The 23225-nt window shown below is 34.6% G+C and overlaps 1 protein-coding gene across 3 annotated transcripts in view; it reads right to left on the bottom strand.

Moving 5' to 3' along the window:
• Window positions 1–1385: 1385 nt before the first annotated feature.
• The window catches only part of Kcnt2 (potassium sodium-activated channel subfamily T member 2), a 345424-nt gene continuing 323584 nt past the window's right edge, over window positions 1386–23225 (bottom strand). For all 3 annotated transcript variants that reach the window (XM_028769952.1, XM_028769953.1, XM_028769954.1), the window contains 3 exons: window positions 21854–22154; window positions 12139–12223; window positions 1386–1497 (listed from right to left, as the gene is read on the bottom strand). In XM_028769952.1, coding sequence (XP_028625785.1) covers window positions 1386–1497; window positions 12139–12223; window positions 21854–22154 — 498 coding nt within the window. The remainder of the gene's footprint in view (window positions 1498–12138; window positions 12224–21853; window positions 22155–23225) is intronic.

Here is a 23225-nt window from a genome sequence, read left to right as displayed (position 1 = left end):
GAAAGGACAAAATATTCTATTTATTAGATGAACTATTTTAGGTTGGATTGTAACTCCATGTCAACTTCACAAATAAAGAAATAGATAAAAATCAGAATTTTAGTTTTTTTAAATTTACTAATATATCTCCAATGGGGAAATTGTATGTGATTTCATAACTGTGTATGTATTTATTCTCTTGTGAATTTTAGCATATTCATGAAGTCAAAAAATAGGGAATAAAGCTAAAAGTATTAGTGTTCTAGTAGTCAGCTTATATTATTTTTTCTGTAAAATTCTGAATAATTCATATTAAATTTCAAATATAATAAATATCTATGGTAATGATGTTTTTCCTTACAATACTAAGTATAGATACATTTTATCAATTTTACATTAAATCAGACTTTGATATTGAGTATTTGATATCAAAGACATTTTGAGAATAGTTAAGGTTTTAAAATCTCCATGTGGTTCATAAAACATATAAATATTCTTCTTTCAACTTTAAATCATTTTCCTAGTGAATTTTATTACATAGCTAAATGAAAAATATTAAAGCCAACAGTAATAGAAGTCATCACTGCTCATCTGATATATACAGGTAGTATTCCAATTCTCACATTCAAATAAGCTGTAAAGATATGTATTGTTTTCTCTATGTTAGGCTTTTTTTTAGGAGAAGAAAAATATTTTCTCTTAAGTACACTTTTCTTAGCATAAAATGTGCATTTGATGTAAAGTTAACAAAAAAAAAAGCTCAGGTGCTTAATATTCCTTTGTGTTTTAGTTTCTTCTGTAAAATTAATCATGCTATGGATATCTCAGTTTCTAAAGTAAACATGGAAAGAGAGACATGACGCCAAAGATCTATTCTGAAGCAAACTGTGATGCCTAAACAGAAGTCAGCCATGTAAGTTAGTTGTTAATCTCTATATAGAGATAGGCATTAATTCTTAATGGGTTCAATTTTGAAAACAGTAATTTTAAACAGTATAATGATGTATTTAATTATAAAAAGAAAATCAGTCTTCTGTGTTCTTGTGATATACTTAATATAGGTGTATTTTTAAATTCTTATATAGTCTTAATAATGTTTTAAAATTGACTGCCAATAGTTGTGATTATTCTTAAACAACTAAATATCAGATTTTAACTTTGGCATTTTATATTCATTTTGAGAATCTTCTCCAATGAAATTTAAATATTAACCAGGAAAAAGTCAACAAATATCACATTAAGTTTCAAAATGATCTGTACTTCTTAGAGAATAGATTTTATTTTTAAATAGAATTAACATGAGAAATTGAATACATTCCAGTCAGGCTCTTAGGACTATCTGCAACATTATAATGATTTTAAGCAAGATCCCTGTAAGGAATATAATGTCTCTTATTTTCTTTTCATCAGAGTTGAGTTTCCTCCCGAGAATCTTGAACAGTGGCATTGCAGATGCTGTTTTTCCTACTGGGTTCATTGTTTGGAAGGTAGGACAGTGGATCTGGTCGGATCAAATATCTATCAAAGGAAAACAAAGCTGTATTAGTTAATTAAGGCAACCTTAATTCTAAGTGTTACTATATGTTCTATCTGTAAGTTATATAAAACAATGTTGTGTGGGGCAAGTGAAACCATGCTACCGGACAAAAGAACTGGTATGGTAGAGCAGATTCAAAAAACCCAGTAAATCTCATAACTGGGAAGAGTAGCTATTTAAATCAACCCCCAAACAGCTCACCATCCTGGAGCACATGACCATGACATCCCACTAAGAGGACCATGACAACTGGTCATATAGCATAGAAACTCAGAGTTCTCCATGCTAATAAGGTGTCTAGATAGACTCAAAGTGTCTAGCCATTGAGCTTCCCTTCCTGGCATCACTTCTTGAGAAAGGGTTCACCCTGAGTAAGTTGTATGCATCCACATAGACTATGAATAAACAGTATGGACAAGCAAGGGCTGTTTCCCTCATCAAGGTCCACCACAGGGGTGATGACTTTTCTGTACAGAGCTGCACCTAAGTGTTCCACAGGAGATCCCACCCATTCCTGGCACTTACCCTGCAGTCTATCATCAAGAAAAACATGGGCTAGGACTCCTATCTGAGGATATATTTCATCTCCCCTGAGCAGTGTGTCAGAGTCGCAAGAGCCCTGCACCCCATCAGTGAGGCAATGTCCCACACCTTAGTGTTGAGGCAAAATGCAGGCCCACATTATTGTATAAGTAATGGAAAGACTCTCTGTAACTAACCTGCAATTAGATGATAGATGCTAATGAATCACTCTTTCCAATTATGATGCTTCAATTGGTCAAAATTCCATAATTTATTTATACTTTCTGCTTGTTACCGTAAACTGGCTACTTTTTATCAAAATCTATATCATAACCATCAGTAAATAGTTGATTATTTTTGTTATTCATACAATTAAGAGATTGTTGAAGGTGATTTGAAAATCTCTTTAATTTACATATTTAATTACTGTTACAGCAAACACTATGCCAAAATAACATTTATGGTAGTTGGATAATTGTTCATCTATTATTTAAGAAAATAATATTGAAGTATAAAGGGTTTTTTATATTTCTTTATTATTCTTTATGTTTACTGGTTTGTTGATGCTGTTTGGTCTCATTATCTCATCATCACGGTTGTTATGCTCTCTAGGTAGGAAAGTGTGGCTTCCAAATTATGGTGACATTCCTGTCTCTTTCTGCAGCTGCTGCGGTTACATGTAACAACTACCACTACCATAGATTCTTTGAAAATCATTCTCGATAATTGCTATGAATAAATAAGAAAATGTTCATTTGACAAACTCAAATGTTCCATTAATATTCAGATTTGTTTGAGGAAAGGGATCATCATCCTATGAAACTATATGTGGTATTATTACATGTTTGCAATTCATAAGAATAAATTAATAAATAGTAAATTCAGTAAGTAAACAAATAAATACATAGTGTATGGAACAAATATAAAGAGAAAAGAGGAATTATAAATAGCCCCTAAGCAGAAGAGAACAGGATAATACCTTATGAAACCATTTGGGTAGAAATTTGTTCATTTCAATAGGCATGAGAAAACAGAAGCACAAAGCCCACTCTAAACTTAGTTAAATAGACAATTGCAGGCACTGCGCAAGAGCTGATATCTTGGTCTGTCTAAAAGATAGCTTGGCTAGACAGCTGGTTAGACCATGAAGTAGTGGTAGTTGAAGTTAGAAAGAAAGGCAGCAAAAAGATAATGAAAGCTTTTAAATAATGGCTTTCAAGGACAGTCATTCCAGGAAAAAATGCAAGCAGAATTCCACATTACTATAATAATTTCAAAAGAAATTACCAAAAGGAATCAAGAACAAATTTAGGAACGAATACCTAGCAATAACTGTACTTTCCTTCTTACAACCTGGAGGAAAATTATTCATGTAATACAGCCCTTCATAAGTACGATGAATTAGACAAGAGAAAGCAGCTCCATCCCGTTCCTTCAATCAAATAAAAGTGGAAATTACTGTCCTTGTATCTACTAATGGGATTTCAATATCTACACACACTGCTTTCTAATTGCTTGAAATTTCAATAGCATTGTAAATTGATGGAGAAAACTAATAGCACACATTAAGTCTTTTAATGACATTTCATCTAGTGATTTATTGTTTCAGAATCAAATTAATGTTGCTCCCTGATTTGGAATGAACGTCAAGAAGTAAATTTTTAGGAAAAACCACAAAAAGTAAACTATAATTCATTATTCACTAACTGCATTGATGTTGTGACACACACTGCTCTCTTCATAATTATCAGTATAAACCAGTTTAACACAGCAGGTTCCTTTGTTTCTCTTTCGATCTGCTGCTAGTCATGGTAGGTTTGAAAATTTGCCCCAGTTTGAGTTCACCTAAGCCTTCTGACATTGCCACAACTACAGTCACTTTAATAGTATGAGAACCATATTTTCCTGGCACTTATATTCATATTCTTGATTAAATTAAAAAAAGACTATGTGAAGAATAGGAAATTCCTCACAAACATGCCTGGTTTGCTGTATGCCCGGCAACTAAATGTCTTAGTTATTGTCTGTTTTACAGTTCATTTGAAGTAATAAAAATACATATATGATAGAAAACCATGGTCATAGAGCCAAAAGATTAATGATATCAACTTTGACCAGACTGCTAAAATTAATTATGCATGATTGTTGTTGTAGGCTTGATGTATTATGGCATACAAATAGAATGAGCCTATAAAACAACAGAAAAATCAGTTTTTTTTCTATTTTGAAATAATAATATTCAAGTTAAGATATGAGATGGATTGCAGTTTTCCTAAGAATTGTTCTTTAAAAACGAGTGTAAGGGAAGAAGATATACAAACATGGATGGTAAACGAAAGAGTGGCTAAATTTTATTATAGTAACCTTCAAAAGGGATTCCTAAGACAGAGCCACGTACAACACAAAGTTCTTGAACAGTGTTTTGTCCCTTATAAATTCAACACCATCAAATGTAATTTTTGACAGACCAATAAGAACTCTACCAGCATAAACTCATGTTCACTAGATTAAAAATATGTCCTATCTTATTACAGTAAAAAAAAAACCTTGTAACTGATTATGTTAGGTATAACTTAGGAATTATTTCTAGGTTTGAGGTAGAGACAATGATATTCTTTTTAATATACAGTGCTAGTAACATTTTTTAAAAAAATGTCTCTTATTTTACCCTAAAATTGATTACAACCCACCATTTGATATCCATTTTATTTTTCTCTCTATGCACGTCTCTGTATAGAACAGAGTATGGTTAAAGCTTTAGCATTACATATACTAAAAGTTTTTATCCATTTCAGTGACAGCCCAGCTAATAATGTAATATTGAGCAAAATCTCAAAACACTGGATACATTACAATGCTTGCAACTTACTTAGCAAACTATGCTTCCAAGCTATAGTAAGGAAGTGGCACAGCATGGTACTTGCATATAGACAAGCAAATGTATTTTCATTTGGCTAAATTTGCAACAGAAGTTCAATAACTTGAATAGAAGAAAGAAAATTTTCCTTAAAAAATGTTTCTGTGAAAACTGAACAACATCATATAATTTTATTGTAATTTTTTTAACCATACACAAAAATCAACTGAAAATTTTTAAAGGATATTTAAAATCCCAACTATAAAACTAGCAACAGAAAACAGAGGAAACACGTTAGGACACTAGCATTTACAAACATATTTGAAATAAACTTCCAGTGTCTTTGGGGATCATCTTTGTTGTCTATCATAACTAGATGGTAATATACCACACATTTTGCTTCAAGATACCAAGCACAGGACACCACATGCTACAATACCAACTTACCTGGCTACTTGTGTCCCTGGTGTAAAAATGGCATGATAATTATACTAACTAATCACTTTTCCATTTGATTTGTGGCCTGCTCCACAGGAGGGATTTCATGGTATGACCGTTGTAAAGCTGGTCATATTCTATAATTGGCAAAATTATAGGCATTAGATGGGAACAAAATGGTAGCATTTCACTAAATGGTAGTGTTGTGAAATTGCCTTCTAAATATTTATGTTTATATCTACATATTTACATTGTAATTAACCATGGTTAGAGAAAAAAAATTTTAAAGCAGGCAGAAATCAATGGAGTGATGTCATACTCATCACCAATAGATGAAGAACTATTGGAAGTTGATGAATGCTGAGAGACAGAGAGCCACTTATCTTTAGTGATGCTGTCCCTAGTAGATTATCAATGCTTAAGTGAATGGTCTTTCAACCACATGCATATACTCAGCACTAATTAGACTCAGAGGGAAAAAACTATGTGCAATAATATAAGGAGGACAAAAAGGTAGGGGAATATGGGTTTGATGGTTTACAAGAGGAGATGAAGGTTAGTGGTAGGAAGGATTTGATCACTATTCATTGTATATGACATTTTGAAAAACAACAGAAAATTATTAAAAATCATAAATGAACATAATAAAAATTTAACATGTGTTTATTAGGACACTGTTACACTATCTAATAGACAGAAAACCTTGTAGAAATAATTCATTAAATAGTTTAATTTATCCTCAAAATGCTAAACATAATATCACCATATACCCAGCAATTTACTGCCAAGATTATCCTTAATACAGTAAAAACATGCATCCACAAAATAGCATAATATTATATCCCAAGAGTCCAAAACTAGAAGCAAATGTTAAAACAACACTGATGAAAAAAATAAGGTGTAGTCTATTTACACTGAATATTATTTGAAAGTAAAGACTGTGACAGTGCTATATGATTAAATCTCCATTATATTTTGTCAATGTAGAAATAAAATAACAAAAGAATACATGCTATGTGATACTATTGGCTTTAAAACTTGTGAATAAATTAAAGCTTGTTTTGGTGGTTTGAATGGTTTTGGCCCCCATAGACTCATGTATTTGAATTCTTGTCCCACAGGAAGTGATTCTATTAGGAGATGTGTCCTTGAAATAGGTGTGGCCTTGTTGGAGGAACTGTGTTACTGTCAAGTATGCTTTGAGTTTCTAGGCTCAAGCTTCGCCCAGTGTGAAATAGATTCTTCTGTTGGTTTCCTGCAGAAGCCAGTCTCTTTCTGGTGCCTTTGCATGGAGATGTAGAACTCTCAGCTTCTCCATCACAATGCCTGCCTATAGGCTGCATTCCTTCCCATCATGATGATAAACCTTTGAAATTAGAAGCCAGCTTAATTAAATGTTTACTTTTATATAAGTTGCCCTGGTCATAGTATCCCTTCACAGCAATAAAACCCTAACTAAGACACCTGTAGAACAGAATGTAGGCTAATAAAGAAGGACATCAGTCAGAGTAAGAGAGCAAAAGTTGGAGAACGATTGCTTAACACATCTGATGGTGGAGAACTTCTTTAAGGAAGTATGAAATATTCCAAAGTTGAATTATGATAATTTCTGCATTGCCACCAGAGATATTTAAAGAAATTAACTTGTATATTTTAAATGTGCAATTTTTATGCTTATTTATATCAAGTTCATGGGTTGGCTTCCAGCACCAGCCAATTATGTTATAAGGCAACAAAATTTCATAATGGCTCCCCCAATCAGATGTGTGCCAGTCTAAAAACCCTCTTATGTGCTTATTATTTCTTATAAAATCTTGTCCTTCTGAGAGCACAGTGTTTCACCCTACAGATCTGCTTTGTCAGAGATGGTCATGAGGCCCAATCTTGAGCTTGTAATAAAGACACTAGTATGATTGCATTGAAATCTACTCCTTGGTACTCTTTTGGGGTCCACAAACCAGGCACAACAGTGGATGGATACAGTTGTATAGAATTAATTTCTAAAATCATATGACATAGTAAGGTAACAATTACTGTACACTTCAAAATACTTAAAGAAGAAAGGGTGAATTTGAGAATCTCAATTCAGATGATAGATGTTCAACATGAAGGATGTCAAATACAAGCTGTGACTGTCAGTTTCAATTTTCAACCTGATAATCTACAATCTACTGACAGATGGGTTTCTTGGCTTTTCTACTGGGGGTTATATTGATTGGTTGACTGAGGAGAGAAGGTAGCTGTGATGGATTCCTAGACAATATAAAAAGGAGGGAGTGAGCTGAACACAAGCTCTACTTGCTTTGGGCTTCTCAACCTGGAGGCAGGGACAAGTTATCTCAAACTCCTGCTGCTGTCATTTTCCCATCACAGTGGATTGTAACTGACTGATAACCACTATCTATGAGCTTTGAAGCAGATCCAGAACAGTATTGATCAGGGACTGAAGAGCAGGCTTTTGTAAAAATTTTGTTTTTATGCTTGCAGTACCAAATGTAAAAGTCTTATATCTAATTTATTCATACTTTTTTGCTCAGGTGTGAAAAGCCATCTACTATATGTCATACTTGAACTCTTGGCTTGTCACCTAAGTCCCTTCTCGGGGTTATGTCTAACTTGAGTTTCCACTGTTATATTGTTCAAATATCACCTGAAATACTTTATATATTTCCAATGCAGAATATTTTCTCCTACCAGTTTTCCAGTTCTGTAAAGTCCTCTACTATCCAACAACACAAATCTTGTTTAAATTCCAGAAGTTAGTTGATATGCACCCCCCGAATCCACTCCATCTTGAAGTAAGGTCTTTTTTTCTTGAAATTAGTAGATCACCACCTAACTTAATCAAACATAAATTTATTATATTACAAAAGTCATTTTACGTTATTTTCAGTTTCTTGTGATTGCACTATAGTTTTGGTAATTAGGTGTAAGAAGTAAAGAAAGTTGTTATACTCATTTCTTTCTTTTTTTTACTTTCTTTTAATTTATTACATGTACATACACTGTAGCTGTCTTCAAACACCCTGTAAGAGGGCATCAGATCTCATTGTGGATGGTTGTGAGCCACCATGTGGTTGCTGGGATTTGGACTCATGACCTCTGGAAGAGCAGTCAGTGCTCTTAACCACTGAGCTATCTCACCAGCCCAGTTATACTCATTTCTATATCCCATTTCAAGGGTAGTGGTTGTTACTGTTGTGTAAGCACATCCTTTTAGTGCATTGGTTCTCAATCTGTAGGTCGTGACACTTCAGAGTCACATGTCAGCTATCCTACATATAAGGTATTTACATTATCGTTCATAACAGTAGCAAATTATACTTATATAGCAGCAAAATAGTTTTATAGTTGGGGTCAACACAACACTATGACCTTTATTAAAGGGTCACAGCAGCTCTCATCCAGTCTACACTTCCAGTAGGGTATATCAGCATGTCTGCCCCTCTCCCCACATCACAGTCTGCAGGTCTCTCAGGAGATCTGTTGTAACCAGGAACAGAGGTAAGACCCCCACCCAAATAACTGCCCCAGCTGGGAGCCTCATGGAGTCCAGCAGATGCAGACCCCTCTCCTCTTCATGAACCTCATCTCCCTTCTGGTCTAAACCATAGCAGAAAGCAGACCTGTGTGCCTGCACCTCCCTCCACCATCCCACACCCTGCCTGTCTCCCAGCTGATCTGCCCTAAAGAGGGACACAGGAGCCCAGTGCCTCCAATGAGAGACAGCATTTGTTGCATTACAGGAAGCCTGCTGTAACCCAAATCACAGAGCTCTACTTGCCTCCAAGGAGGCAGGCTCCAGACAGAGAAATAAAGGCCAGATATCACCAGAAATAACCAGATGATGAGAGGCAAGTTCAAGAACATAAACAACAGACGCCAATGTATTTTGGCACCATCAGAACCAAGTTCTTTCACAACAACAAGCCCTGGATACCCTAACACACCTGAAAAACATGATGCTGACCTAAAATCCCATCTGATGAGCATAATAGAGGCTGTTACAGAGGATAGAAATACAGAAAAACACAGGAAAAAGATAAACGCCCTTAATGAGGAAACAAATAAATCCCTTCCAAAAACAGAGGGAAACACAATCAGGTGAAGGATTTTACAAAGTGGTCAAAGACCTAAAACTGGATGTAGAAACAATAAAAAAATCACAAATGGAGCCAACCCTGGAGAAGGAAAACCTAGGAAAGAGATCAATAGCTATAGATGCAACGAAGTACAAGAGATAGAAGAAAGATTCCTAGGCATAGAAGATACTGACACAGTGGTCAAAGAAAATGCAAAGCATAAACAGCTCCTAAAATAAAACATCCAGGAAATTCAGGATACATGAAAAGACCAAAACTAAGAAAAATAGAAATAGAAGAAAGCAAAGATACTTAGCTCAAAGGGCCAGAAAACTTCTTCAACAAAATCATAGAAGAAATTTCCCTAAAGCAAAAGATGGTCATAAATGTAAAAGAAGCCTACAGACCACCAAATAGATTGGACCAAGAAAGAAAACCAGCACATAATACTCAAAACACTAAATGCACAGAACAAAGGATGAATATTAAAAACAGTAAGGAAAAAAGGCCATGTAACATATAAAGGCAGACAGATCAGAATTATATCAAATTTCTCAACAGAGACTCTAAAACCTGAAGATCCTGGACAGAAGTCATGCAGACCCTAAGAGACCAGAAATGCCAGCCTAGGCTACTATACCCATCAAAACTCTCAATCACCATAGATGAATAAACCAAGATATTCCATGACAAATTAAATTTAAATAAATGTCTGTCTACCAATCCAGCTCTACAGAGGATTCTAGAAGGAAAACTCCAACACAAAGAATTAATCATTTCACAACAAACTCAAAAGAGAATCACACACACATAATACCACCTCCAACAACAAAAATAACACAAAACAACAATCACTGATATCTCTCAATTTCAGTGGAGTCAATTTCTCAATTAAAAGACATAGGCTAACACACTGACTATACAAGCAGAACGCATTATTTTGCTGCAGACAAGAAACATACCTCAGTGACAAAGTCAGACATTACCTCAGAGTAAAAGGCTAGGAAAAAGTTTACCAAGCAAAGAAAATAACAAGCTGGAGTAGCCATTCTAATATCCAGTAAAATAAAGTTTCCACCAAAAGTAATCAAAAGGATGGGGAAGGACACTTTATACTCATTAAAGCAACAATCCACTAAGATGAAGACTCAATTCTGAGCATCTATGCCCCAAATGCAAGGGCACCCACTTTGGGGCAGTGAGTTGTGAGTGGCAGTGGGGTACCCAGTTGAGTCTGCTTCTAACCACAGAGATCCTAAAGGGACGGTAGGAATTTGGCAGTACTCCTGGGCCTCACGGTTCCTCTCACTTAGCTACAGCCCTCTACAACCGCTCCCAAAGAGAGGTTCGTGTCATGTAGCACAGGTAGAGGGCATAACTACAGGCCACAGAGCCTCAAGAGATCTCCATTTTCATGAGTTACATAAAGGCCAGAGGGCGTAGCCAATTAAGCATTCCTTCCCAGGCCCTCCTCCTACTTGCAAAAGGTATTTAACCTCAGGCCTACCCTGAGGACAGTGGGTACAACTTCATCCACTTTCTGCCATGAAAATAAACATTTTAAGATTATGGACTTCTTCTCGTCTTTGGGGCCCACAGTGGGGGACCATTCTCCTACTACCAGACTGAACTGCTGTCTAATCTCCCTCTAAAAATCTCTCTGGTTTCCAGCCACAAAGCTCACCAACTCAAGTAAGCTAGACAAGCCAGCCATGACCCAGCAAAGCAAGTTGCCATTACCAAGAGTCTCATCTATCCTGTGGGGCACCACAGTAGCTTCTCACCCTTGTCCCTTTTGGGTATGGGCCAGTCCAGCCCATATGCCACCCCCTCCCATCTCAGTACTTCTGCGGGCCTCTCAGCTGTGCCTGGAAGCCCAGGGCTGAGACCAGCTGGTCTTTGGCCAGCCAGCTCGGCCTGGGACCCCCAACCCCAGAGCTACAGCCCACATGGGACCACTGACTGCAATCTCTCCATGCCTAGTGTGGAGCTCTGTGGCTTTCCATAGCCTGGCTCCTGCCTAGTACTGCGTGGAGTCAAATTCCCTGAACTTCTGTCCCCTGAGAACCTGGAGAGGGGGTATGGGGCAACTTTTGAAATGAAAATACATAAAATAATTTAATAATAATAATGGTCACAGCATTAGAAACATTGAGAACCACTGTTTTGGTGAATGAAATTCCTTTCTCAGACCTTTTTCTATTGTATTCTTTTTTTTAATGTTAAAATATTTTATTTGAAGCATCACAAATGCATATTAAATGATTTCAGTGTAATTGGCTCCTCTCCCACAACTGGGATGATCAAACACAAATTCCAGTTGTTGTAGATTTTCTGTTTTATTGTTTATTGGATATTTTCTTTTGTACTATTTTGTATTTTATTTTTGATTTTGGAAATGTAAAAATCTCTAGAAGTATATACTGTTGAATACTTCACTTTCTCTATGAGGTATTCTTCACTTATTGTATAGATTTTCTTTTATGTTTACACCTATATAGTTGCCCAGACAAATGTTGCTACTAGTTCCTCATTCAAATACCCCATTATTAACAGTTCTACACTTTATAGCACTAGAAGCACAGAGTTACATATATTTGCCCCAAATAGCATTTTCTATGCATGCTCATCATGAAAACAAAGAAGGGACCATATTAGTGAATTTTTATTAAGGCAAATTGGTAGCTTATATATCCCTAATGTATTACATGAGATCAACTTACACAACATCATTCAGCTCAAGCCTCGTGTCTGGAGACGGATTAATCAGGATGTAGGAAAGAGTGCTCTGATGATCATTCATTTCATCTAAAATGAAATAAAATAAGATGTTAAGTTCATTAAATGATTTACACAAATTACCACAGTTACTGTACTCGTATTCAAATCATGGAGTTGATAATGAAAATTTGCTGTAGTTTTTGTTTGTATGTTTGTTTTGTTTTGTTGTTGTTTTTTTTAAATGAATGTACGTTTGGTTTTCCCATTTCTGTTTTGGAAGTATCTGTGACGTACCTAATTTTTGTTCCAGTGGATGATAAAAATAAAGTATCTAATTCTGTTCAGTGTAACCATAGTTACATTTTTCTCCTGAAAGCCATTGTAATTAAAAAGAAATTTTACTAAAGAAATGGATATGGGATATTTACTTGATTCATTTCCCTAAATAATAATTAAATATAATTAGAAGTAAACATCATCTCAGAGAATGTTGATATAGGAAATTCCTTGAAAAACTATTCTAAGCTGATGTATTTAGAAGGCAGTAGAGATAGTGTGAAAATATGAATAGTTTAACATGCATGTTTTCTTGGCAGAATTTGTTTTTTTTCTAAGAATGCAAAAATTCTGTGAAAAAATTAACGATACGTTCTAAGTGTATTACCCTGGCAAATGATTTTCTTCAAAAACAAACAAAAAATGGAGGAGCTATGCTTTAAGCATTAATTGAATGTTTAGCCCCACCTCAGAGGCTCTTATATTGAAAGCCTGGTTGTCACTGGACATGTTTGGAAGTGCCAGGACACAGTGTAGACACTGCAATTAATGTCCTCAGAGCACCACGCTATGTCCCAAGTTATTTTTTGTTAGATCAAGTTGTTTTAAGACAGTAAATATTCAATTATCTGACACTGTTATTTTCTATTAAATTCACTGAATTTTGATGTGTCATAGCCAAGTGGCCATCACAAAACTGCAAACTGGTGAGTTCAAACTGTATCAGAATTGTAACATCCAATAATATGACTTCTTTAAAAGTATCCAACCTCAAGTATCAAATGCAGCAATAAGAATCTCACCAGCACAAAAGGTATAGGAATAATTATTTTAAAATGTGAACACCTTCGTAGCTTTTGATGTGTTACATTTCAAGAGTATTATACGATGAGAGGATAAAGCCATATGGACACGTACATCAATGGCAACCTTTCTTTCCAAAGGTAAAGCATGCTAGTACACTTAACCACCCCCAAAAGAAACCCAGCCAAAGTATTGTCATATTTCCAAATACTAAAGTTGTAAATAGACATAGCTCTTGAAGAAAATATTAAGTTAGTAATTTTGAAGAAAATTCTAAAGTTATTTCGTTACCAAGAGAAGTTCCTCAATAGTTAAATACTTCATTAAAGTTCATGGTAGGCCAACAGTGCTGAACCTAATAAACAATTTGCTGTACCAAAATGCAATTCCCACAAAATAATGTAATTTATTACATTCATTTCAATAGAAATATGCCATTATAATCTTATAATATATTCTGCTTTAGTTCAATTGATATGCAAACTTATTTAAAAATCTATAAATCAATGTTAGTATCTCACAAGACAAATGACAAAATAGTTGAGTCAAACAAGTTTAGCAGTAAAAATATTACAATATCCTAAGCTGATTAAATTGATATTCAAATGAAGTAATATGCTTGTTTGCTAATTGATGAAGTAGATGTAGGAAAAATATCTGAGTCCTCCCTTAGGATCAGGGTTGCCAGGAAAAAAACAAGAATGCCTAAGGGTATGTAAGCCACATCTAACTTCTCACAAAGAAACTGCTTCACACAAGCTTAGACTAAAAATTGCAAGTGATACACTAAAATAATTATTCATTTGAAAGTCATACGCAGATGGAAATCTGGCATATTTATTTCTTAAGTCTGGAATCATACTTAGGAGTGGATGGCTAAAGCAACAGGCTGATGTTTGAAACCCCAATTTGTTATAAAAATGATATTTACACAAAAATAGTTACAATTCAAACATAAATCACATTATACTGGCATGACATTATCAAGATCATATATCTCTATGAAAAATAAGTTTGATTCATAGTTCTCTGAAAAAAATTCTTTTTCTTTGAATTATACCAAGTTCTTTTCAGAGGAACTCAAATTGATGATGTTCTCTAGACCCTAAATCATAACACTCTGAAAGATAGTAGGTATACGAGAAAAAGCTTCATTTCTTGTGAGTATGAGCAACTCAATTTCATAAATAAAGAAGAGCATTCCTGAACTACAACACAAGGAAGATGATTTTAACAGAGCACCTCATGTTCATTGTAGATATACAGCCGTACTCCATCATTAACAACTAGTCTCCTTTTGCTTTTGGATATAAGCCAAGGGCCAGTGTTGCTCTCATGTTTGTCACAAAGCTGTCAAGATAAGTTTTCTGATAATAGATGCAGTTATTTTGTCAATATTTTGGCTTGCTTAACTAGCTTATTTTAACACATCATACTGAATGCATTTGTTGTGCAACTGGTGTTAAGAATGATATTGAACATGTTGATAATATACTTAGATATTTCACAAGTTTTAAAGCAAGGCATGAATGGATGAGCTAATAGTCAGAACCAGCAATTGCAGTTTCCTTCTTCACTCCTCAATGACTTGCCCTTACAGAAGAGGAATGTCATCCTTTTGATATAAGTTAAGAGTAGCTGAACTCAAACTCATTCTTTCAAGTCTGCCTAGTAGTAGAGCCCAGTCTGACCTGTTTCTTCTCGGCCACATTTTGTCTTAGGCCTGTGGTCACCGGTTCCTCTTTGTGATTTTGTGTTTGAGAATGAATAGGCATGTTTGTTATTTAAAGTCTATTGTAGACACACATCAAAGCCACATTCACCCCATTCATTGTTTTACTGGCAACACACTCTTGCTTTAATGTATGTCATTATCTGTGGTTATATTTCAGTTATGTCTCAATTCTATAGGAGGAATAGAGTGAGTTTGATGGATTATTAAGAGCCTGCCTTAAATATCACTAACCAATGCAAACATGCAAAAATACTGTAGTATTGATAACACAATACATACTGAAAAATGAATTTGCCTTATATGTATTTTCATGAACCAGAGAATCAAGATTCTCTATCCAAGCATCAAAAATGCACTAATAATCTTCTATGAATATACTGTGTCAAGACAGCTTAACTTTGACTGTAGACAACTGAAAAATTCCATAAAGCAAAAATTACAGCCATTGAAATTGTTTCATACACAGTGTAAAAAGACTGGCAGTTCAGTAAATGGTGCTAATAAAACTAGACATCCACTTACAGAACAATGAAATTAGACTCATGTCTTTCATCTTACACAAAGCTCAATTCAAAATGAACCAAATATTTCCATTCAGGATAGCAAAGTGGAAAAGAGCTTTCTATTAGGGATTTAGTGGGATAGGAAGCAGTGAATGAGACTGCATGAAACCCTTGGCACAGCCTAATGAAATAACGTCATTTTATATTCCATTTTCAGTTGTTATTCATTTAACCCCACATTAGTTCATAATGCTGCTTCCAGAAGACATAAGTTATTTTTAAAAAATCTCAGAGACAGGCATGCATTTATACATGTTATTGGTTAATAAGGTTCTAGAGTCACTCAGAAAAATAGAGGCCACTGACATGGTTTTGATTGTCTATCATAACTTAATATATGTTGCTATTGCTAAAGACATTGAAGACTTTGGTTGAAGAACAGAGAGAAATCAATCTTGAATTAACCTAGACACCCTTCCTTCTGGCTAACTTAACAGTGCCAGAAGACACCATTGGCCTTTTTCAGTTGTGGACTGGATACTGTAAGTTACCAAGCTGACCTATTAGGTAAAATGTTTCCACTGGCTCAATAATTGCAAGACTGTTTATAAGGGTAATTACTTGTTCTCATGATTGTATTTGTAACTTCAACATGGGAAAACACAGCCCAGTTCTATAAACAATCTAGGGAAGTGATAGGCCTATTGATAGGTCTACTGGGAACTTATTAATATATGTTATCCAACTGGTCATATTTTCAATCTGCCTTCAACATATACTTCTTATCTAATCTTAATCAGAAACATTTTATAATAATAGGTAATTGTTAATTCAGAGATTCATTATTGTTCAAAGTGCTAAGAATATGGAACTGTAAATGTTCAGCCAGAAAGGAGATTTCTATATCAAGCCTACACTCATCAGACTCCAGTAGCATCTCTGAAGAAGTGGACAGAAAGAATGTGACTACCGGAGGATGGGGAGGAGTTCTATGACAGTCATGGCTTTTGTACACAGGTATATATGTTTATCTGCATAAGACTTACCCAAGATCAAGCCAGTTAAAGATTCCAGTACACAATTGGGCGATTCTACCAAAACCCTACCCTTAGCAGATGAGCTAGTCAGCTAGATGGCTATCAGTGGAGGGTACTAATTTTTTTAGGAGTGTGGTAAGTTGTAGATTTTTCTTTCATATTGTATGGCTCATATCCAAGCATATTTACTGGCAGTACTAACTAGACTTAGTGAGTTAAACAAACAAACAAACAAACAATCCATAAAGAACATTATTTTGGAAGGAGATACGAAATAAGGAGTCTAGGAAGAGTTAGAGTTTGGAATGTTTCTTTGTATTATTTAAAATTTCCACTCCATTAAATTTTGTCACTTTATAAAATTACTCCCATGTTCAGCTTTGGGTCTTGGAGTATTTTTATTTTTCTAAATTGTTAAGATGCACCAATAATTTGTGTTCTCTCTGATTAGTTAGACTGTATTCATTGTGTCTTAGAAATTTTTGTTTTGTATTTCAATTTTCATCTTATCCCAAAAATTTTTAAATCTTTGCCTTAATTTTATCTGTGATACATCCATCATTTAATAGTGGGTTATTTAATCTTTGCAATTAAATAGTGGGTTATTTAATCTCACAATCTTTATAGCCCATTTTCTACTGTAATTTCAAGCTTAATCTGTTGTAGTCAAGTAGAACACAAAGAGTTACTTTAAATTCCTTATATTTGTTGAGATTTGCATTATGTCTCAATTTGTGGTCTACTTTGAAGAAAATTCCACTGGTTGATTTGCCATTTTTATCAGAGACTGTTACTATGAAATTGGTGGAGTTTGTTGTTGTTGGTGGTGGTGGTTGGTTGATTGGTTTGTTCTACAGAGTGAAGAATGTGTATAGTCTCAATTTTTCATACTGTTTATATATCTCTGTTGTGACTAATGCATGTAGCATTAGGTCATTGGTGGTGTGTTTTGATGAGTTTCTGCACTAATACATATTAACCTTTCATGTAGAACGAACATGGGGATCTGTTTTTCTATTACCTTTACTTAGCTAGTTTAGAGTCAGCTAAGAGATACTTGAAGATCAGCTTATCTAGGAAATATTAGGGCCTCTGGCTTCACTTATGCAGAATGAGTGCTCTGCATAAGTTAGTAGAGATGGTATATATTACAGGGCTGGTGGCATGGAAAATAGCTCAATAGCTGTTCTGAGAACTTGATGGTTTGGGTATTAAAGGTGTACATCATTGTAGTGTCTGACCTGAGGAATGAAGAAGAACGCCAGGAAAGTGTTAAGATAGCAATGTTTGGGATTATTGTGGTAGCTGAGATGTGGCATCTGATTGGGGGAGCTGATAGTGCCTCTTTAAGGATGTTGATATTCATGAATCTGACTGCAAGTTCAGCTGGTTGTAACATCTGACTTTATGGATGAGCAGGCTATCAGGGTAAATTCCAATTCAAAAAAATTAGGAGCCTGTCATGTGAAGCAAATGGCTATGGAACAAACATATGTCCCACTGAGGGCCTTAGTGAGATCAAAGTATCAGAGTAAGGAAGTAAAATAATTGAGAAAGGTGTGTGGCTCAGTTCAGAGAAAGCAGGCCTTACAGGAGGATCTATAATTTAATATTTTAACAGTATTCATTTACATGGAAATCAGATATTTTAAAATCTATTTAAGTCATGCTTATATTTTCTTTTATTTAGAGCCACTCACAACATATTTATATCTACTATACCTAAGTATCTTCCTCTACTATTCATGCTATTCAAATCTGGTTTACAAATCATTCTATGGATACAGTTCTCTCAGTGGTACCAATGACATAGTACTAGACTTGCAGCATTACATGTTATTACATCAAGCAAGATATAACAAGTGATGTTGCTCAATAATCTGGGTGGTATACAAAATTGCTTATGTTGGGAGATAACCAAACCAAGAGTCTCTATCTGAATGTTTCAAATACTTAGATACCAGAGTTTTCTACTACATCTAAATGCGTTACAGGTGTCCTGTTTTTAGTCTATTGTCTTTCCTCCTTTATATTCCATATCCATGACTGCATATAGTCTACTCAGATCTCAGAGAGCATCCAGATTTACAAAAACCTCACTTCACAACTCATGGATGTCTAAGCATGTATACATGTTTGCTAGTACCTCTGCTTTTTGTTTAAACAGTGGTTTCAAACTATTATCATTTTGTGCATAAAGAAGCATATAAGAAGATTAAGCAGATATGTGGTATATATGTAGATAGGAAATGCTGGACCTAAAATATAGTATTCTGAAGGTTTGAGTGTTCTGTAATGTAAAAGAAACGTAACTGATAATATCTTATCATATGTCACAGTATAATTTATCATAATGTATTCTGACAAAGATGATACTGTTTTCAATTTACACATAACAAATTTGGAAAACAGGTTCAAGCACATAAAAATTAATATACTGTTCTAATAGTGTTTTGTTAACTCTGTAAATAAGGAATTCTTGTCTGCATAATCACAATTCCTAGTATCTTAAAGAGTTCACTTCCTGGTACTTAGAGAGACCATAGTGATGTTGATTTTGTGGATAAAGTTAGTATTAAGTGAAACGGTCTAGAAGATCATGATATTTTATATTCTAAATCCTGTTATCATAACCTGGGATCACAGGTGCTAAGTAAACGCTATAGAACAGAAAAATGTATCTTTGTGTACACATATGAATAGGAGAGGGGGGTAGAAATAAGGAGAAAATAAATGGATAGAATATTTTCCATTATAAGAATTATCATTAGCAAAATATTAACTAATTTCTATACAAATAGAATATGAGTAACTCCATGGTGCCTAAGGAGCTGAAAGGCCTTATCTGACATCAATGGGAGGGGAGGCCCTTGTCCTATGAAGGCTTGATGCCATAGTGTAAAGGAATGCTAGGGCAGTGAGGTGGGAGTGGGTGGGTTGGTGGGGGAGCACCCTCATAGGAGCAGGATGAAGGGGGATGGGATAGGAGATTTCATAGGAGAAACCAGGAAAAGGGATAATATTTGAAATGCAAACAAATAAACTATCCAATTTAGAAAAACAAAACAGAAATGAAAGATTTCCTTACAAATCCTTGCTGCTTTCTCAGGCAACACACATGTAGTAAGCTCAGGCATTTTTATATGCCTAACAGTCAAGATGTAACAGGCTATTTTGCTTATGGACTAATAGGGATTTATAATATTCTTGAAACAGCTGAGATCCAGAGGAATAATCCTTTGATAGCTCTTTTCATTAAACGACTAAAGACAGCAATACGTAAAAGGTAAAAATAGAAAATAACTGTTAAAAATTAAATCATCTCAGATATCATTCAAAGAGTCTAGTAGCCATTATTGAATTTCTGTAAGATTATTGTGAATTTTGAACTTATATCTTAATGTAACATATTAAATGGATTTCTATTAAAATTACTGGGCAGAGATGTGTCTTTATTGCAGTTAAGAAAATATATTACAAATGACAGTTATATGAGGAACTCTGACTGGAGCAAATTGAAATACAAGTTTTTGAGTCTGAGGAAAAAAATCATAAAGAATGAATAAGTCACTGATCTAATAGCTCTAAGGAATTATGAAAAAATGAATATAGTTTCAATATGAAACTACTAAGTAAACATATTTCACTTCATATGCTCAAAAAAGAAAAACAACAAAACAAAACAAAAAGTAACCTTTTTAAAATTGTAACTTGGTGATTAAGATGTCTCAAGATAAGACTTGATAACAAAGAAGATATGAGGATATATATATATATATATATGTATGTATATTCATTCATATCTGTCATATGAGTATATATAAGCAATGAAAATACCCCATTTTCATTGACTAGTGACTAATTTTCTTGTTAATTAGTTTTATATTTTCTTGAATTTTCAATATGATGGCTAAATCTACGTCATCCCTGTCAAATTGTCTCCCTAAATTCCTTCATTCACTTTCTAACATGCATAAACTTTTAAAAATTATTGTTTTATATATGCATATGTATGAACACATATATACATATGTACACACACACAAACTACTAAGTTCATTAACTTTGCTTATATGTGCATGTATGTACATCTGTACATTGTATGGAACAAACTATGGGGGAATTTGTCATAAAGGCAAAGTATTCTATCTTTCTAAGCAGCTACTGGCCTCATGTCATTTGGCATCTAATAGTATGGTTGCGTGGAATGTCCTCTGTCCCGATGGTATGTCTACAGGTTTTGGTATTAGTCTGTTAAGCACATTTCTGCAATAAAACTTAAATAATGACAATGACATTTCTAATATGATCAGTGCATTACTTCATTAAGTTTTTTAAATTAAAAATGATTGACTAACATATAAAAATGGGAATTGTCTAGTCTGTGCTACACCAATTAAAAGACTATTTCTTTTACAAAAATCAAACTTTCAAGGCCTTAGGCTTTGGAAAAGAACAACTGAGAAAAATGATCTTTCCCAGGGAAAAGCATATCAATTAGTTGGAGACAGCCCAATGGTTAGCACATAAAATATACACACAAGTGATGTAATATGAACTGAACAGGTTATATTTAGAAACATATATGGATATGCATATATATAAATGGGTGCAGTAACAATTAATAGAAGAATAGGCCATGAATTTGAAGGAAAGCAGGATCTGGTATATGGAAGAGCTTGAAGGGAAGAAAAGGAAAGAAGAAATGTTATAACTATATTAGAAGCTCAAAAAATGAAATAGAAAATAAGTAAATTTTGAAGTCTTTCTTTAAGAAACTAAACATAGTTTGTAAATTATAGTTCCCTACTGGTCATTATAGTTACTTGCAATGCCTCAATTTCATTTCATCTCAAGACATAGAATTTAGAAAAGTATGATATTTGTATCTAGTATGTATGTATGTATGTATGTGTGTGTATGTGTATATGTGTGTATGTGTGTATGTGTGTGTGTGTGTGAGAGAGAGAGAGAGAGAGAGAGAGAGAGAGAGAGAGAGAGAGAGATTGCAGCCAGATAGACATATGTAAATCTTAGCTAAGTATTAGCAAATCCAAAAGTTTCATGGCTTAGTTTTTACAGCTCCAATGTAGAAACTAAATCCACTTCAAATATTAAGAATAATCAAAGTGAGATAAAGCTGGTATGGATTCAAACCTTGCCTAGTGAACTAAATAAATGCTAACTACTTTTTAGCAATATGTTTATTTAAATATTGCACAAAAGATGATATTTTCATCAAAGTGCCATGTGCATACCCTGTCAATCAAAAATCAGTCCTGTCTTATATCAAAGTTCACGCTGCAACTAGTAACAAGAAGAAATGACAGGCTTAGGTGTCTAGGAGTTGTAAAAAGCATACCGTAGCCCACCGTAGAGAGGCCCAGGTGTTTCATTCTGTCTTTCACAAGTTCAGCTAGCTCCTGTCTTTCGGACCTCCTGTAGAGGTTCAGTCGCTGCTGAGTTATTTTTTCTGCGGTTTTACCGGAGTGCTTTGGCCCTTTTCTGCTCAGCCTTCTGGCCCACTGCATGCTCTTCCTCCGCAGCAAGGGATGGTCTGACTGGTCACTAGAGGTGGAGTTGCGGTGAATGCTGCGGTGGTGCCCTGGGTCTTTGACATCTTTGGTGTCTTCCCACTCTTCCACACTGATGGATATTTGAGACTTTAAGGGAAACAACATTGACAATTACATATTTTAGGAATAGTCATCGCCTAGAATTTAAGTAACCTGTTTGCATGATCTTGGTCTAATTATGCATCTACATGTGAGAGTTACCACAAGAAAAACAAAGAGAAATTCCTTTCTATCATCTTTTACTTATCAACTTACAGAAACTCTTCTGTAGCTCATCCTTAACTGGTTAACATCTGGATCTTTCCAGCGTTAGTCTTTTTTATATGGCTTTAAAAAAAATATAACTGCTTGTTAGAAGACAAATACTTTAAACAGATATCTAGATATTTTATAACTTATTACCTTACTGTTTAAAAGGATTCTGAGGAGAGAGGAGTTAGAACAACAGTAGTACAAAGGAATAAAAGGGAAAAATGGAATGGGAAGAATTGAAATGAGAAGTGGAAGGCAAAGTAGAGGAGAGAATAGTGGAAGGAATACATATCACTTGAGAAAGTTGTATGAAAACTTATCTATAAAAGCATATACATAAAGAAACAAAGAAAAATGCTTCAACCTGCAAAGGGAAAATGACCTAGTAAGATATGAAGGCAGAACCATTAAAATAACATCGGACTTTTCCATAGAGACTCTAAAACCTGGAAGGACCTGGCTGGATGATCTATAACTCTTCCCAAAGAGAGTACAGACGGCAGCCCAGACTACCATATCTAGCAAAACTATCAATCACAATAGATGGCAAAAGACATTCTAAAATAAAAGCCAAATTTAAACAGTATCTAGCTAAAAACCCAGCTCTACAGAAGGTGCTCGGAAGAAAACTTAAATCTTGTGAGGTTAGCCACAGCCAAGAAAACACAAGGGATAAATAATCTCAGATAAGTACATCAAAAGAGTGGTTAAAATACCCACATTAAATAAAAGATATGAATGTGGGAACCCTTGCATTTGGAGCATAGATGTTCAGAATTGAGAGTTCATCTTGGTAGACTTTTTTTGAAAAGTAGGAAGTGTCCTTCCTTATCTTTTTTGATAACTTTTGGTTGAAAGTTGATTTTATTTGATATTAAATGGCTACTCCATCTTGTTTCGTGGGAC

The sequence above is a fragment of the Grammomys surdaster genome, unplaced genomic scaffold (assembly GCF_004785775.1).
Source record: "Grammomys surdaster isolate TR1022 unplaced genomic scaffold, NIH_TR_1.0 196, whole genome shotgun sequence".
In the NCBI taxonomy this organism is placed as follows: domain Eukaryota; kingdom Metazoa; phylum Chordata; class Mammalia; order Rodentia; family Muridae; genus Grammomys; species Grammomys surdaster.
The sequence above is the reverse complement of the archived record's forward strand: the minus strand, read 5'-3'. Positions and strand labels throughout refer to the sequence as shown.